Genomic DNA, 15,636 nt, shown 5'->3' with positions numbered 1-15,636 from the left:
TTAAAAAACATAACAAAATTGCATGTAAACTCCAATTGCACATTTTTTTTTTTTTTTCCTGAGATGAAGTTTGACTCTTGTTGCCCAGGCTGGAGTGCAATGGTGCAATCTCGGCTCACTGCAAACTCCACCTCCCGGGTTCAAGCAATTCTCCTGCCTCAGTCTCCCAAGTAGCTGGGATTACAGGCATGTGCCACCACGCCCGGCTAATTTTGTATTTTTAGTAGAGATGGGGTTTCACCATGTTGGTGAAGGTGGTCTCAAACTCCTGACCTCAAGTGATCCATCTACCTTGGCCTCCCAAAGTGCTGGGATTACAGGTGTGAGCCACTGTGCCTGACCAATTGCACATATATTAAAATGTTATATATTCATACACAAAATATGCAATGAAAAGAGTAACTTTAAAGGTATAAAACTCTTTTAACTATATAAGTTCTACCACACAGAAAAAGTATTTAATATGAAAAAGGAACAGTAATTCAATTAAGCTTTTTCACAGCATCCGTATAATAAGAGAGAAAATATTCATCTGACTTGAAAATACATAGTAAAAATAACTTCATAAAACTGTTTCTTGTCTTCAGCCATTCATATAAGTTTGACCTTGGGACACTTACTGTCTGAGTAGTTGTCGACCTTGTTTCCACATTAACTGGCTGTTTTGTTGTGGCTGCACTTCTGTTTCATTACCTTCATCTAGAAAACATTAAGTCATAATAAAACTGACTTGTTTTACATATTAGAGGGCATCTCAATTCATTAATAAGGTCCAAAAAACATTTATAAGATTATGAATATGTAAAACTGCAACTGTAAGGTATGTGTTAGGATAATGCAAGTTGTTTTTTAACTGTAATTTCTATAACAAAACTCTAATATAAATTATTGCTACTGGATTTCCCTAAGAGTATGAGAACTAAAATAAATACATTTTCCCTATCTTTAACGAGACTGAGAATTTTTCTGCAAAACAAAGACTTATCCAATCAAGTCACAAAATGAGAGCCAAATAAAAGTATTATAAAGTAGCACATCGCTCTTTCCAGCCAGTGCTGAGCAATGGGCATCTCTCGGGACAACTGGCACAAGCATGCAAAACCAGGGGCAAGAGAAAGCCCTACCACAAGAAGCAGAAATATGAGTTGGGGCACCCGGCTGCCAACAACACCAAGATTGGCCCCCGCCGCATTCACACAGTCCGTGTGCGGGGAGGTAACAAGAAATACCGTGCCCTGAGGCTGGACGTAGGGAATTTCTCCTGGGGCTCAGAGTGTTGTACTCGTAAAACAAGGATCATCGATGTTGTCTACAATGCATCTAATAATGAGCTGGTCCATACCAAGACCCTGGTGAAGAATTGCATCGTGCTCATCAACAGCACACTGTACCGACAGTAGTACAAGTCCCACTACGCACTGCCCCTGGGCCGCAAGAAGGGAGCCAAGCTGACTCCTGAGGAAGAAGAGATTTTAAACAAAAAACGATCTAAAAAAATTCAGAAGAAATATGATGAAAGGAAAAAGAATGCCAAAATCAGCAGTCTCCTGGAGGAGCAGTTCCAGCAGGGCAAGCTTCTTGCGTGCATTGCTTCCAGGCCGGGACAGTGTGGCCGAGCAGATGGCTATGTGCTAGAGGGCAAAGAGTTGGAGTTCTATCTTAGGAAAATCAAGGTCCGGAAAGGCAAATAAATCCTCGTTTTGTCTTCACCCGTGTAATAAAGGTGTTTATTGTTCTGTTCCCCTCCCCGCCCAAAAAAAAAAAGTAGCACATCAGAACTAGAACAAGTCAATAATAATAACATTTAAAATATTTAAAAATAACTGAACATTTAAAAATAACTAAGGGTATAACTAGATTATTTGTAACATGAACAATAAATGCTTGAGGGGATGGATAGCCCATTTTCCATGATGTGACTAGTACCCATTGCATGCCTCTATCAAAACATCTCATATACCCCATAAATATATACACCTACTATGTACCCACAAAAATTAAAAATTAAAAATAAATAATAACTGGGCACGGTGGCTCACGTCTATAATCCCAGCAATTTGGGAGGCCAAGGCAGGTGGCTCTCTAGAACCCAGGAGTTTGAGACCAGCCTGGGCGACATGGAGTAAACCCCATCTCTACAAAAAAAAATTATCTGGGCATAGTAGCATGCAAATGTGGTCCCAGCTACTAGAGAGGCTTAGGTGGGAGAATCACCTAAGCTCGGGAAGTCAAGGCTGCAGTGAGCTGTGATCGTGCCACTGCACTCCAGCCTGGGCAACAGAGGGAGGTTCTGTCTCAAAAAAATGAATGAACGAACGAACAAACGAACGAATGAACGAACGAACGAACGAACGAACAAATAAATAATTTTTTAAAAAAACGAACTAGAACAAAGTACTGAGGAATAATGGTAGAAAAGCCAATTTGGTAAAGAGCAGATATGTAACAACCTCAATCCAAACCTGTTTCCTTCGTTAGTTATTATATTTACAAACCTCAGGAAGGCCAGGCATGGTGGCTCATGCCTGTAATCCCAGCATTTTGGTAGGCTGAAGTGGGTGGATCACCTGAGGTCAGGAGTTTGAGATCAGCCTGACCAACATGGCAAAATCCCATCTCTACTAAAAATACAAAACTTAGTGGTGGTGGGTGCCTGTAATCCCAATTACTCAGGAGGCTGAGGCAGGAAAATCCCTTGAACCCAAGAAGCAGAGGTTGCAGTGAGCCGAGACTGCACCACTGCAATCCAGCATGGGCGACACAGCAAGACTCCATCTCAAAAAACAAAAAACAAAAAACAAAAAACAAAAACACCTCAAGTATTCTTTTCACATTCTTTGAATGAAAATCTCCTAAATATTTTAAACCTTAAATTCATCATTAGATAAAAGCAGAATCCTTTTTAGAAGGTGGTAAAATAAAAAGAGCTTTCCCTATGGTAAGTCTGGACTGTACAATCTATCTCTAAGCTACACTATGATTCTATATTAACAGTACAAAAAAAGTGCATACTTTCCTCAGCTCTTGATCAAACTCTAAAAAACTGCTGATCTTTACAGGATCTTATTCAAGTGGAGATACAAAAGGGACTGGAAAAATTTATTTGGTAACATTTGAAATTAAGTATTTACGGGCCAGGCACGGTGGCTTACACCTGTAATCCCAGCACTTTGGGAGGCAAAGGTGGGCGGACCACGAAGTCAGGAGATTGAGACCAGACTGGCTAACACGGTGAAACCCCGTCTCTACTAAAAATACAAAAAATTAGCCGGGCGTGGTGGCACATGCCTGTAATCCTAGCTACTCAGCAGGCTGAGGCAGGAGAATTGCTTGAACCTAGGAGGCGGAGGTTGCAGTGAGCCGAGATCATGCCACTGCACTCCAGTGTGGGTGACAGAGCAAGATTCCGTCTCCAAAAAAAAAAAAAAGAAAAAAAGAAATTAAGTATTTACTACATACTGTGTTAAAAATACATATATTATCTCTTTTATTCCTTATAACCTCAAAGGTAGGTATTTAGCCTCATTTTAAAGATTCTAAGAAAGCTGAGTTTTGGAAAGTAATTTTCAGGTTTTTTAGTTAGAAACACAGTTGTAAGTGCTGAATTTCTGTTTCACTCCAGAGCCCCAGCATTTTCCTTCACATGCTATCACTACAATAGGAAATTAGAGAAATACATGAATAAAAACAAGAATTAAATCTTGCATGTTTGTTTTTCTCCTAAAACAACTTTAAAATAACTAGGCTTAGTTCTGTGACATATGAAAGAAACAGAAGTAGAGTAGACCACAGAGACGGGTAGAAAATAAGGGGAATTAAATTAGTTCCAAAAAGAAGCTAATTACTTTGTGATAACTTCAAAGAGAGTATAAATTTAAAAAAAGAAAAAAAAAAGGAAGGGGGCAAAAACGCTGTCCCCAAGCTAAGGGAAAACAAATACATCTTGTTTCTACTGACCACAAATTCAGGATCTGTGTATGTAACATAGTATGTTCCAATATATCTCCTTCTTAAGTCAAGTGATAACCTGTACTTGCCAAGTAAAAACATTTACATTGCCATTTCAAGACTTCAAATATGAAATGAAGTTTTGAGGTCATTAAATCTCCCATCAGAATAGGGCTAAATCCTTTCTATGCCATCCTCAAATATACTCAACTACTTGTGCCTATTTTGGCAGCCAGTGATACTACAAAAGTGTGATACGGCAAATCAATGGAATATGACTCAAGAAGAACAAGGAATGAATTACTGATACAAACATACATAAATCTCAAATGCATTATTCTAAGTGAGATAAGCCAGAATCAAAAGGCTACAATCTGTAAGATTCTGGAATTCATATGACTTTCTAGAAAAGGCAAAACTATAGAAATGGAAAACAGACTACTGGTTGCCAGGGGATTAGAGTAGGGAGGGAGACATTTGTGAAAACACTAAAAAGGGTGACTTTTAAGATATGTAAATTATATCTTAATAAGAGTAAAATAAGAATGTACCCTATCCTCTTTTAAAAAAAGTGTATTCTTATACTGAGATAAAATCTGACTCTCTAAGTAACATCTGAGGTTATGGCTGGGCCGCAGTGGCTCATGCCTGCAATCCTACCACTTTGGGAGGCCGAGGTGGGTGGATCATTCATACCCAGGAGTTTGAGACCAGTCTGGTCAATAGGGTAAAACTTCATCTCTACTAAAAATACAAAAATTAGTTGAAGGCCGGGTACAGTGGCTCACACCTGTAATCCCAGCTACTCAGGAGGCTGAGGCAGGAGAATTACATGAACCTGGGAGGTGGAAGTTGCAGTGAGCCGGAGGTTGCAATGAGCCAAGATCACACCATTACACTCCAGCCTGAGTGACAGAGCAAGCCTCTATCTCCCATCAAAAAAAAAAAAAATAGCTGGGCAATGTGGCACACGCCTGTAATCCCAGCTACTAGGGAGGCTGAGGCAGGAGAATCATTTGAATCCAGGAGGCGAAGGTTGCAGTGAATCAAGATTGTACCACTGCATTGCAGCCTGGGCAACAGAGCTGGAGACTTCACCTCAAAAAAAAAAAAAAGAAAAAAAAAATTTGAGGTTAAAAAAAGAAACCCAAAGTCAAATAGCTCTTATATTTCCTTATTCAGGCTAAGCTCGCAGTTCCTTCCATGGTTAGCAAGTAGTCATCAACTATCACATTCATTCTTGCCTTGTCAAGTTCAAAAAGTGACATTATGTAAAAGTGAGGATTTTAATATAGATAACAGTTGAATTTCTCGGTAATATCAAAAGTATTTGACTGCTATTTCCAGTCAAATTAGAGTAATAGACACTAGATTTACCCTCCTGCTGAAACAATTATAACACAAAACAGATGAAACAATGGTTTTCGAAACACTGGACATCACGCAACAAAGGACAGTAATACCTGAGAGAAAGGGGAAGCAAAGAGGTAAGCCTCATGATTGTCCCAGACACCACCTAGAGAGAGTTTCCAGATCATAGCACAGGGAGTAACAAAAACAGTATATGAAGAAATAATGGCTGAAAAGTTCCAAATTCCATGAAAACTATAAACCCACAGATCCAAGAAACTCAACAAATCTCAAGCATAAGAAACATGCAGGCAGGGCTAACTACACCAGGGCTTATCATAATAAAATCACTTAGAACCAATGGTAAAGAGAAAAATCGTAAAAGCAGCTAGAGAAAAAGGTCACATTACATACAGAGGAACAAAAATAAGAACAACAGGAGATATCTCATCAGAAGTAATGCCTATGAGCAAAATAAAGACTTTTTCAGGCCGGGCGCGGTGGCTCATGCCTATAATCCCAGCACTTTGGGAGGCCAAGGCGGGTGGATCACCTGAGGTCAGGAGGGTTTCTAGACAAACCTGGCCAACATGATGAAACCCCATTTCTACTAAAAATACAAAAAGTATCCGGGCGTGGTGGCAGGCACCTATAATCCCAGCTACTCAGGGCGCCGAGACAGGAGAATCACTTGAACTTGGGAGGCGGAGGTTGCAGTGACCTGAGATCGCGCCATCACACTCCAGCCTGGGGGACAAGAGTGAGACTTCATCTCAAAAAAAAAAAAAAAAAGACTTTTTCAGACATACAAAAGCTGCAAAAATTCATTACTAGCATTCCATATCACAAGATAAGTGAGAGGAAGACGTTAAGGTTGAAGAAAAATAGTATGGAAACGCAGATCTACACAAAGGAATAATGAGTATTGGGAATTTTTTTCATATTATTATTCAAATATCTTTAAAAGACAAAAGACTGCTGAAAAAAAAATAACAATGTAGTGTGTGGTTTATCACATACATAGAAGTAAAATACATGACAACAATAGCACAAAGACTGGGAAGAGGAGAAACGAAGTACATTATTATAAGGTTATTGTACTATCCATGAAGTGGTACATTATCACTTGAAGATAGATTGTAATAAGTTAATGATGTGCCTTGTAATTCCTAAAGCAACCACTAAAATAAGAATTACTGCTAATAAGTCAGCAAAAGATAAAACTGAATCATAAAAAATATTTGATAATTCAAAAGAAGGCTGAAAAAGAAGGAAAAGAAACAAGAACAGACTGAACAAAACGAAACAAATTACAAAGGTGGTAGCATTAACCTAACCATCCATATCAATAATTGTAAGTGCAAATGGTCTAAATTTCTCAATTAAAAGACAGAATTTATCACACTGGATATATTCAACCTTCAATAACTACCTGGCTTCTAATATTAAATAGGAGAGATTGAAATATCAAAAATAAATACACTTTAACATAGCCTGAGATAATATTCTCCTAAAGTAGAAATACGAAGGTCTGAGAGTGGGACAAAAAAATAAAAAAACAGAAAGGCAAAGTAAATTTTAGTGAAAAATGTTTCAGAAAATGTCTGGATTATCAGTTTTAGGAAAATATGGTAAATACATAAAAGAGCAAAGAATGGAAAAAAAAAATCCCTGCTTCTTTAAAGGTTATGCTATTTGAGTATACCCTTTCTGCCACCTCCTAGTCCTTATCACTGTCATCTATAAATCCCAAGGTAACCCTCCAAATCTGGCTCACATGCTTCTGCCACCAAAATTCTACATTATCTTGAGTGAAATCAGTATGCATGTAGGTGATCCACTTCTGCCTCTCCACAGCCACCACCCTCTCTAGCTGTCGTATCTTAGGTCTTGTCATCATGAAGAACTATCATAGATGCAAACTGATTCTCTGAGCAGACCCGTCAGGCTCACTTACTCCCAATTCATTAGCTCTTTTTTATTTCTTTTTTCCCTAAATTCACTAGTTCTTTAACTTAGCTGGGACCTCTAGCCAGGGGCCAGGCACTACTGCCTGCATTATCAAATCCAGCCTACCATCTATTTTTATAATACAGACACATCCATTCATTTATGTATTGTCTATGAATGCTTGCATGTTACAGTGGCAAAGTTGAGTAGCTGAAACAGCCTGCAAAACCCAAAATATTTACTATCCAGCCCTTTACAGAAAAAGTTTGCTGACCTGCCCTAGAACAGAATCTACCCCCTTACTTTTAATTCACCCATTAGCCAGCCTCCTTGTGTCTTCACTTCCTTCCCTCTGTAGTTTCAGTTCATGGCTTATCACTTCAATCATTCCTTTGCCAAATTTTTTTGTCCTTTTGTTTCTCCGTGAATTCAACTATTAACTATCTGCATTCTCTTTGACTTTACCCAGGCTACCAAATGTGCAGCTTAGTGCCTCTACATACACTCATGATCACACACCTCAACTGGACTCTTAGCTTTTCTCGACCCTACTATTTCCTAGAAAGTTAGTCTTCCTGTTTACCATTAGCATTTTAAACCTTTTCTACTTCTTAAACATCTGACCCACTCTCAGCAGATAATCCTATCTCATACATAAAGCTATCATTTGTGGACATTCCCTCAAATACCCACCACCAAACAGAAATCCAAATCTATAAACCTGTTAACCTAATTTCCTACATTCTCTTTTGGTAATGATAAAAAAGACATGCTCCTGCCATTCTCCAGCTATGCTCAGAATCCAAACCCTATCACCTTCTTTACATTATCTTCCTATTTTGAGTACCTCTACTCTTTCCCTTTTATTGGTTACTCCTCTAAGACACATATCACACATGTGCGTGCACACAACTTTCCTTGACCCCATGTGTCCTTCCAGCTATTGCTCTCTCTCTCCTTCACCTTCACAACCTAAGCTTCCTGAAAGCTAACTATACCCACTTTGTTTCTGCCCTCACCTCTCTCCTAAAGTTCTCAGTGTCCCAAGTGTCACAAAGTCCTACAGATATTCTTCAGCTCTCTGGGAATTAACCAGTAGTGTTGAATAGTCCTTCCTTCTGGAAACCATCTCTTCTCTTGGTTTCCTTGGTCTCCTGGTTTTCCTCCTACCATTAATGTACTCTGTATCAGACTCCTTTTCATGTTTCCATTCTTCTACCAGTCTTTTAAATGTCATCCCTCAGGGTTCCATTTTATGTAATCTTACCTCACATACAGCTCCTGGGTGATCGTTTCAACTCCAGTGGCTGTGAGTGCCACCAGTACCATGTGTTGATACCTCTCAAATTTATGTCTCTAACACATCCATATTTCTGGCTTGAGCTTCAGACCCATATACTCAATTGTCTACTAGCCATCTTCACTTGGTTATCTAAGAAATAAATCCAAAAGTGAACCCACCATTTTCCAAACCTACTTCTGGTCTAGTTGTTCAAACTACAAATGTGGGAGTCACTTCTGACTCATCCTTTTTTCACCCCCTACATCCAATCAAGAAGTAGTTTCTGTGCTTGCCTTGGCAGCACATATACTAAAATTAGAATAATACAGAGAAGATCAGCATAAAATCAAATTTATGTATACATAAAAAGAACTAGTTCCTGCAGATTTTACTTCCTAAATATTTCATGAACACACCCTTGTCAAGGAAACCTTACTCATTTGCCCAGGTTGCTGCAACAGTCCTCTAACCAGTCGCCCCCTCTCCAACACTGCTCCTCTCTAATCCATCTTCCACACTACAGTCCATGTAATCCAAGAGCAAATCTGATCATAAACCCCTAATTAAGATCCTTCAAATGCTTTCCTTCTTCAAATGCTCAGAATATTCCTAGGCATGAACTACTTAACATGTTTCACAAGACCCTTGTAACTATTCTACCCCCCAGCTAACTCTCTATCTACCTCTGGAAACATTCCTTCCCTCTCTCCCACTACTATCCAGGTATCCCATTTCTCAAATGTGCCATAGTCTTACCTCAGAAGCTTTGCTGCTAATACTCTGTCTTTCTCCCACCTCCCATTCAACAAATATTTAGTCAGTCTACTTGCCCTGGCTAATTTCTACTTGTCCTTCAGATGTCAAAATTAAACATCACTTCCTCCAAGCAGGCTTTCTTGACCACTTAACTAAGTTTGTGCTACTGTGCTCAGTAACACTTATTATTTCTCCATTATACATGTCATATGTTATTGTAATCGCCTCTTTAACTATCTTCCCTATAAAAATCCAACAGGGCATTGTTGTCTTATTCACTGGATTTGGTACTAGGTCTGAAAAACATTATATATACAATATTTATAAGATTAGTGGATGGTTAGAAAGATAGAACAAATGATACTACGTACTAACTAAATATTATACACTGAGAATAACTAGGTATTGTATACTAAGAAAATAAACATTTGAGTAAGGAAGTATTCTCAGAATATTTCCTAGTTTACAGATCAGGAATGGAATAACCATAGAGAAATTAAGTAGGATCACGGGAATTTAAAATGTTGGGGCAGAGTCAAACTTACATCTATCTGCTTTTAAAACACAAGCCCCTTCTACTGAGCTGCGCTGCTTACTTATAAACTTTACAATTTTTTTTTAAAAGACAGGATCTCACTCTTTCACTCAGGCTGGAGTGCAGTGGCACAATCTTAGCACACTGTAACCTAACTTCAAACTCTTGAGCTCAAGTGATCCTTTCACCTCAGCCTCCCCAGTAGCTAGGACTACAGGCATGTGCCACTATCCCCAGCTAATTTTTTAATTTTTTTGTAGAGACAGGGTCTTGCTACATTGCCCAGGCTGGTCTCAAACTCCTAGCCTCAAGCAATCCTCCCACCTTGGCCTCCCAAAGTGGGATTATAAGAATTAGCCACTGCAGCCAGTCATGTTTACTTATGAACACTTAAAAAATATATTGCATCTAGGCTTCTATTCTCCTAAATTGATATCCAAAACTTAAGAAATGAAAACCTTTTAATACAATACTAATTAAAATCACTCTTTTGAGTCAGTTAATATAGTATTAGAACGTTTCTAACAAATAGCCTAGATTTTTTAAAAATTTATTTTGAAATTTAAGCACAACTCAGGTCACAAGAACAGACACTCAAGTAAAAGACAGAATAGTAAAAAACAAAGGAAAAAAAATACACCAGTGATCAACTGGCATTGCTGTAGATCTCAAGCATTCAATATTCAGCTGAGGAAACGCATTAATACACTACTACACTGAAGTAACTATAAAATTGGCAGTACATTTAGAACTCATTTTGGAAAGTTCTTTCATACATTGTCAAATATAGAAGCAATATGATAAAATGGGAAGAATATGAATTTTGGGGTCAGAAAGACCTGGGTTCGGCTCCATATTCTGTCGTTACTTAATATCTTTGTGACGTTGGGCAACTTTTTCCACTTCTCTGAGTTTAAATTTCACATATGTAAAATCCAAATAAACATTATCTGTACCGAAGATACTTTACTGAATAACTACTTTAAAATTTAAAGTGATATGTACATAAATATATATTTATAAAGCCTCTAGCATAAGGTACGTATTTCAGTAAATGATATAAATGAACATTAATGTTTTCAGATATCTGACTGGGAAATTTAACCTGAAATTATACCAAAAACATACCTATCTGAAATATGGTTGATAACTTTTGATTAATTTTTGTCATTCTTCCCTAATACCTACTAAGTGAATTATTATTATTATTATTATTTTTTTTTTTTTTTTGAGACGGAGTCTCGCTGTGTCGCCCAGGCTGGGGTGCAGTGGCGCGATCTCGGCTCACTGCAAGCTCCGCCTCCCGGGTTCTACTAAGTGAATTATATCTATATTTCTTAATATCTGATTATTTACAAGTAATAGTTTATATTGTTTGATGGTATGAAGAAGTAGGAGAAAAAGAAGAAATAACTCAAAATTATAATAAATGCTTCAGCTGTTAAAACATGTTCTAGTTACAGAAACTCCTGTGGGCAAGAAAGACCAAAACAGTTCTCCATCTGAAACCGAAGAATTATGTTTTTGGGATGAGGAATTCCTCTGTGCTTTAAGAAGAAATCTCTTACCTCCATATTTCCTACTCTTTCTCAGGATTTCAAGGGCATGATGTACTTTGTACTGCACATCTCAAAGTTCCCATTAATTGGACAGACCCAGCAAGACAAGGTTATGCTGGTGCATGTTACCCCATGAACTCTGATCCTTCCAGTAAGTGTAGAACATAAGCAGAAAATGGGAAACTAAAAGAAAGGGGAAGAGGGAAAAGGAAGGAAGGTGGTGGAAAATGATCTAAATGACACTAAATGATTGGTGCCAAAAGACAAGTAGGTCAGAAAAAATAACTAACATGCAAATAATTAGAAACTAACTTATAGTTGTAAACATTGTTGCTAGAAAATAGTAGACATTAATTATTTCTTTTTAACACTTCAACTTCCTTTAAAATTAGCTTACCAGAATCATAGCTTGGAGGCTTCATATCTCCCTGATTCAATTCTGTCCCATATTTCAACTTGTGGTATTTGGCTCTAACAAAGAAATGAGAAAACACAGACCATCTTAAAATACATTTAAATTAATTTTAACATACACAATAGTAGTAGTTACAAGAATTCAGTAGTCCTGGCTGAACACTCCTAGAACTTTCAAAGGCTCATAGCTTTCCATGGTGTCAAAGTTATAATACAAAAGTGCTTGCCTTTTTCGTTGTTGCTGTTGTTGTTATACCATCAAGTATCCTTTTAACAAAATAAAGGAATAACTCTGGGAACCATAACTCTTCTTTCTGTAATAACAAAATGAACCATATAATATCCTAGTTTCTGCAGTATTCAAATTTTCCTGATGATTGTCAAAGCAAAATTTTACTATCAAAAACAGTTAAAAAAAAAAAAAGTTTGGATTGTGAAATAAATTTGTAGAAGACTTTTCTAAAAAAATTGAGCTTTTTAAAAAGAAAAGTCATCTACAATATTATGTGCCTTGTCAGATAATCATGATTTGCCAAATATGCATTATACTGTACAATCCAAGGGGGGAAACCCAAATCATCAATGTTGAGTAAGATATTCCACTAGAAATGAATTTTTTTAAACTAGTCAAGATATCCTTTGTCTTTTACTCAAAAAGAACTGTGAATGGGAATACTATCGTATCTTCTTTTCAAAGTTGACAGAATGTTATCATTCTGGTTAATAGGATTTAACCATCTGATTTAAATATCTCAGATTTAACCATCTGAGACTAGATAAATAACCCAGATAATGTAGAAATTTTTTAAAGGGTGACTAAAAATAGCCATATCTGCTTAATCTATTTGTATATTTTCACTTGTCAGCTCCCTAAAATATTGAGGCCATTTATAATAAATATTCAATGTGTTAAGACTGGGATATTAATATAAACAACAATAATTTGAAAAACCAAAATAATAATCTGAAAAACCAAAACAAAGTAATAAAGGAAGAAAAGTGTAACAGCCAAATTTGAAAGTTTTTTTTGTTTTTGTTTTTTAATAAAAACCTAACTGAGCACTTACCATTAGGTTTTTTCACAATTTAAGAAAAGTAATGGCCGGGCACGGGCGCTCATGCCTGTAATCCCAAAACTTTGGGAGGCTAAAGTAGATGGATCACCAGAGGTCAGGAGTTCGAGACCAGAACGGCCAACATGGTGGAGCCCTGTCTCTACCAAAAAATACAAAAATTAGCCAGGCATGGTGGTGCACCTGTAATCCCAGTTACTAGGGAGGCTAAGGTGGGAGAATCACTTAAACCCGGTTGCAGAGGTTGCAGTGAGCGAACCAAGATTGTGCCACTGCACTCCAGCCTGAGTAACAGAATGAAATCCTGTCTAAAAAAAAAAGAAAGAAAAGTAGAAAGGAAATGAAAAATTATTTGCTCAAATGTATAAAATACTGAAATCCTTCTTATTTTGCAATAATCATTTTGCAGTCACAACAGGAAAAAAAAAAGTTGGGAATTCTAAGAAAACCTATGAAAATTATAGGCAGTTGATATCCTATTTCTTAAGGTAGGTGATGGGTACATAAGTATTTTTTACAATAGTCTTTATATCTTATACGTATGTATGAAATGTTTTATAGTAACATTTACACATTAAGAAGAAAAAAATATATTCATATGACAATGAACTGATCTCTTAAGCAAAAAGTAAAAGGTACAAAATACTATGTATGTCTCCATATATTTTTTAAAAGATATATATCTATTTCATTAGCCTATGCATATGAATCTTTCTGGAAGGATACATAATACGTAAGATATCAGTTGATAAGATTTCCTTGGGAAAGGAAATCAATGAACTGAGGCAGAAGGGAGACAATTTTTGTTGTTATTTGGTTAATTAACTATATATATATATATATATTTAAACTTTAGTAAATATGTTTGGTCCAAATTATTTAGAACATCTATTCTCAATGTGTCTCTTAACCACAAAGATTTTGTCACTGGACTAAACGTTTGCCCATCCAGTTCAATGCATTTGTAATACTATTGATCATCAGAAGGTAAGATTTACAGACACTAATTTGACTTGCAGTTAATAGAAAGTAAGTAAGGTTCTAAATGTAACTGTCAATCTCTTACTTTTCCAGAAACACACTTCATTTACCATAAGACAAAGTAGTAATACCTGCTAGAAGTCAAAATAGCAACTGAATGTAACTAGCCTGAAGACAGATTATACTAAAGCTTTTAAAATAATAGTGGCAATAAAATGTTATGGAGTTTATATTTTATATATCTATAGAAAAACATTTTCAAACAGAAAATGCTGTATTATAGTGCAATCTAGTGGTCTCAGGAAAAACTACAACAGAACCTACAAAAAGGGAAGAGAAAATATTTTACGAAAATAAATGTAACAAAAATTGTGACACATTATGAACATTTTATTTTAAAAATTAGACAAAGGTAAAATATGTAAAGAACTATTGTGTTTGCCACAAGATATGGTCCCTTAAATCAAGGTTTCCCTACTGAATTGTTACATTCGCTAAAATACATTTTTCTCACAGAACCCTCCTTAAGCTTAATAGCATTCCTTTTGAAGTCAATATGTGAAAATACCTTCTCACTCATACCGTGTTCCACTGTTTTAACACTCAGCTCACTGTGTTAACCAATCTTTCTTGTTTGCTATTCCTTTTCTGTCTAATTCTGCCTGTAAGATAAAAAAGGAGATCTTATATCTAGCAACTCCATGTTTGATACACAGGGAGACCCTCCATAAATGACCTTTATTGGATAAAAATAACATAAAAATTATTTAATAACTATAATACACTAAAGAAGAGTAATTTTAGCTTTGTTTCAAAGCCTATTATTATACATATTATGCTAGGAGTATAACATAGCATCTCAATTGTATCTTAAATGTGGATGCTAAAAATAATTTGATTAATTTCAATGAACTGTTACTGAATTCCTAGTTTACAGGCACTGTGCTGGCTGCTGGGACAACCTACAGTTTGTAGTTAGGTAAGGGTGGAAGGCAAGGGTATGCGTAAGAGACAGGAATGTAAATAACTATAGCATACTGTGTAAGAGCTATAAGAGCTATTAACAAGTATTACAAGAATGCAGATAAGAGATTATCTAATTTGGTCAAAATCGGTGTCAAAGAAAGCTACCAAAAAGAAGGTGACACGTGAGATTTTAGCTAAATCTCAAAAAACCAGTGGGAGTTTTCCAATCAGAAAATGGATTGATGGAGAGGGCATTTCTGTCAGAAGGGACATCTTAAGTGGAAGAAAAAAAACACACAAAGTGGGTCAAAAAACAGCAAACAGAATAATTACACCCAAAAGGTATGGAAGGAATGGAGTCAGAGAAGGAACAGAAAGGGCCTGGTTGTGAAGAACTTTACTAAGAACCTGAAATCAGCTAGATATTTTTAAACAGGGATATAACAGGATTATCATATTTGTGTTTTAGAAAATGAATTCTATGGATATGGAAGATGAATTAAAATACAGAAATACTAAAAGCGAGGAGGACAGTTAAGTTACTACAGTAGAGTAGATAAAAGTAGCAGTGAATAGAGAGAAATTTTTAGAATGGTAGAAATTTTTCAGAATTGTATTTATATAGTATTTGAGGTTTCTCAGCATAGATGTTCCTAAGTCAACCTCAGATTATACACTATGTAATCCTGAAAATTTATAGTAAATTTTATCACACATTAAGGAATGCTTTGATAAATCCACTGCTAGATAAGTAATTCTTCTGTAACATTAACGATCTGGTTTTACTTTTGGATCTTAAAGTGGGACTGCTTAGAAAATCTG

At 36.5% G+C, this 15,636-nt stretch overlaps 1 protein-coding gene and 1 pseudogene across 2 annotated transcripts in view; one reads left to right on the top strand and one right to left on the bottom strand.

Annotated features, from left to right (window-relative positions):
• The window catches only part of STRN (striatin), a 122,695-nt gene that overhangs the window by 62,068 nt on the left and 44,991 nt on the right, over nucleotides 1-15,636 (bottom strand). For both annotated transcript variants that reach the window (XM_015112104.3, XM_077959727.1), the window contains 2 exons: nucleotides 11,778-11,851; nucleotides 621-699 (listed from right to left, as the gene is read on the bottom strand). In XM_015112104.3, coding sequence (XP_014967590.1) covers nucleotides 621-699; nucleotides 11,778-11,851 — 153 coding nt within the window. The remainder of the gene's footprint in view (nucleotides 1-620; nucleotides 700-11,777; nucleotides 11,852-15,636) is intronic.
• Nucleotides 1,048-1,744, top strand: LOC708603 (small ribosomal subunit protein eS8 pseudogene; annotated as a pseudogene).

This window comes from Macaca mulatta, chromosome 13, assembly GCF_049350105.2.
Source record: "Macaca mulatta isolate MMU2019108-1 chromosome 13, T2T-MMU8v2.0, whole genome shotgun sequence".
Taxonomy (NCBI): Eukaryota; Metazoa; Chordata; class Mammalia; order Primates; family Cercopithecidae; genus Macaca; species Macaca mulatta.
Note: the sequence above shows the minus strand (reverse complement) of the source record. Positions and strands in the feature narration are given on the sequence as shown.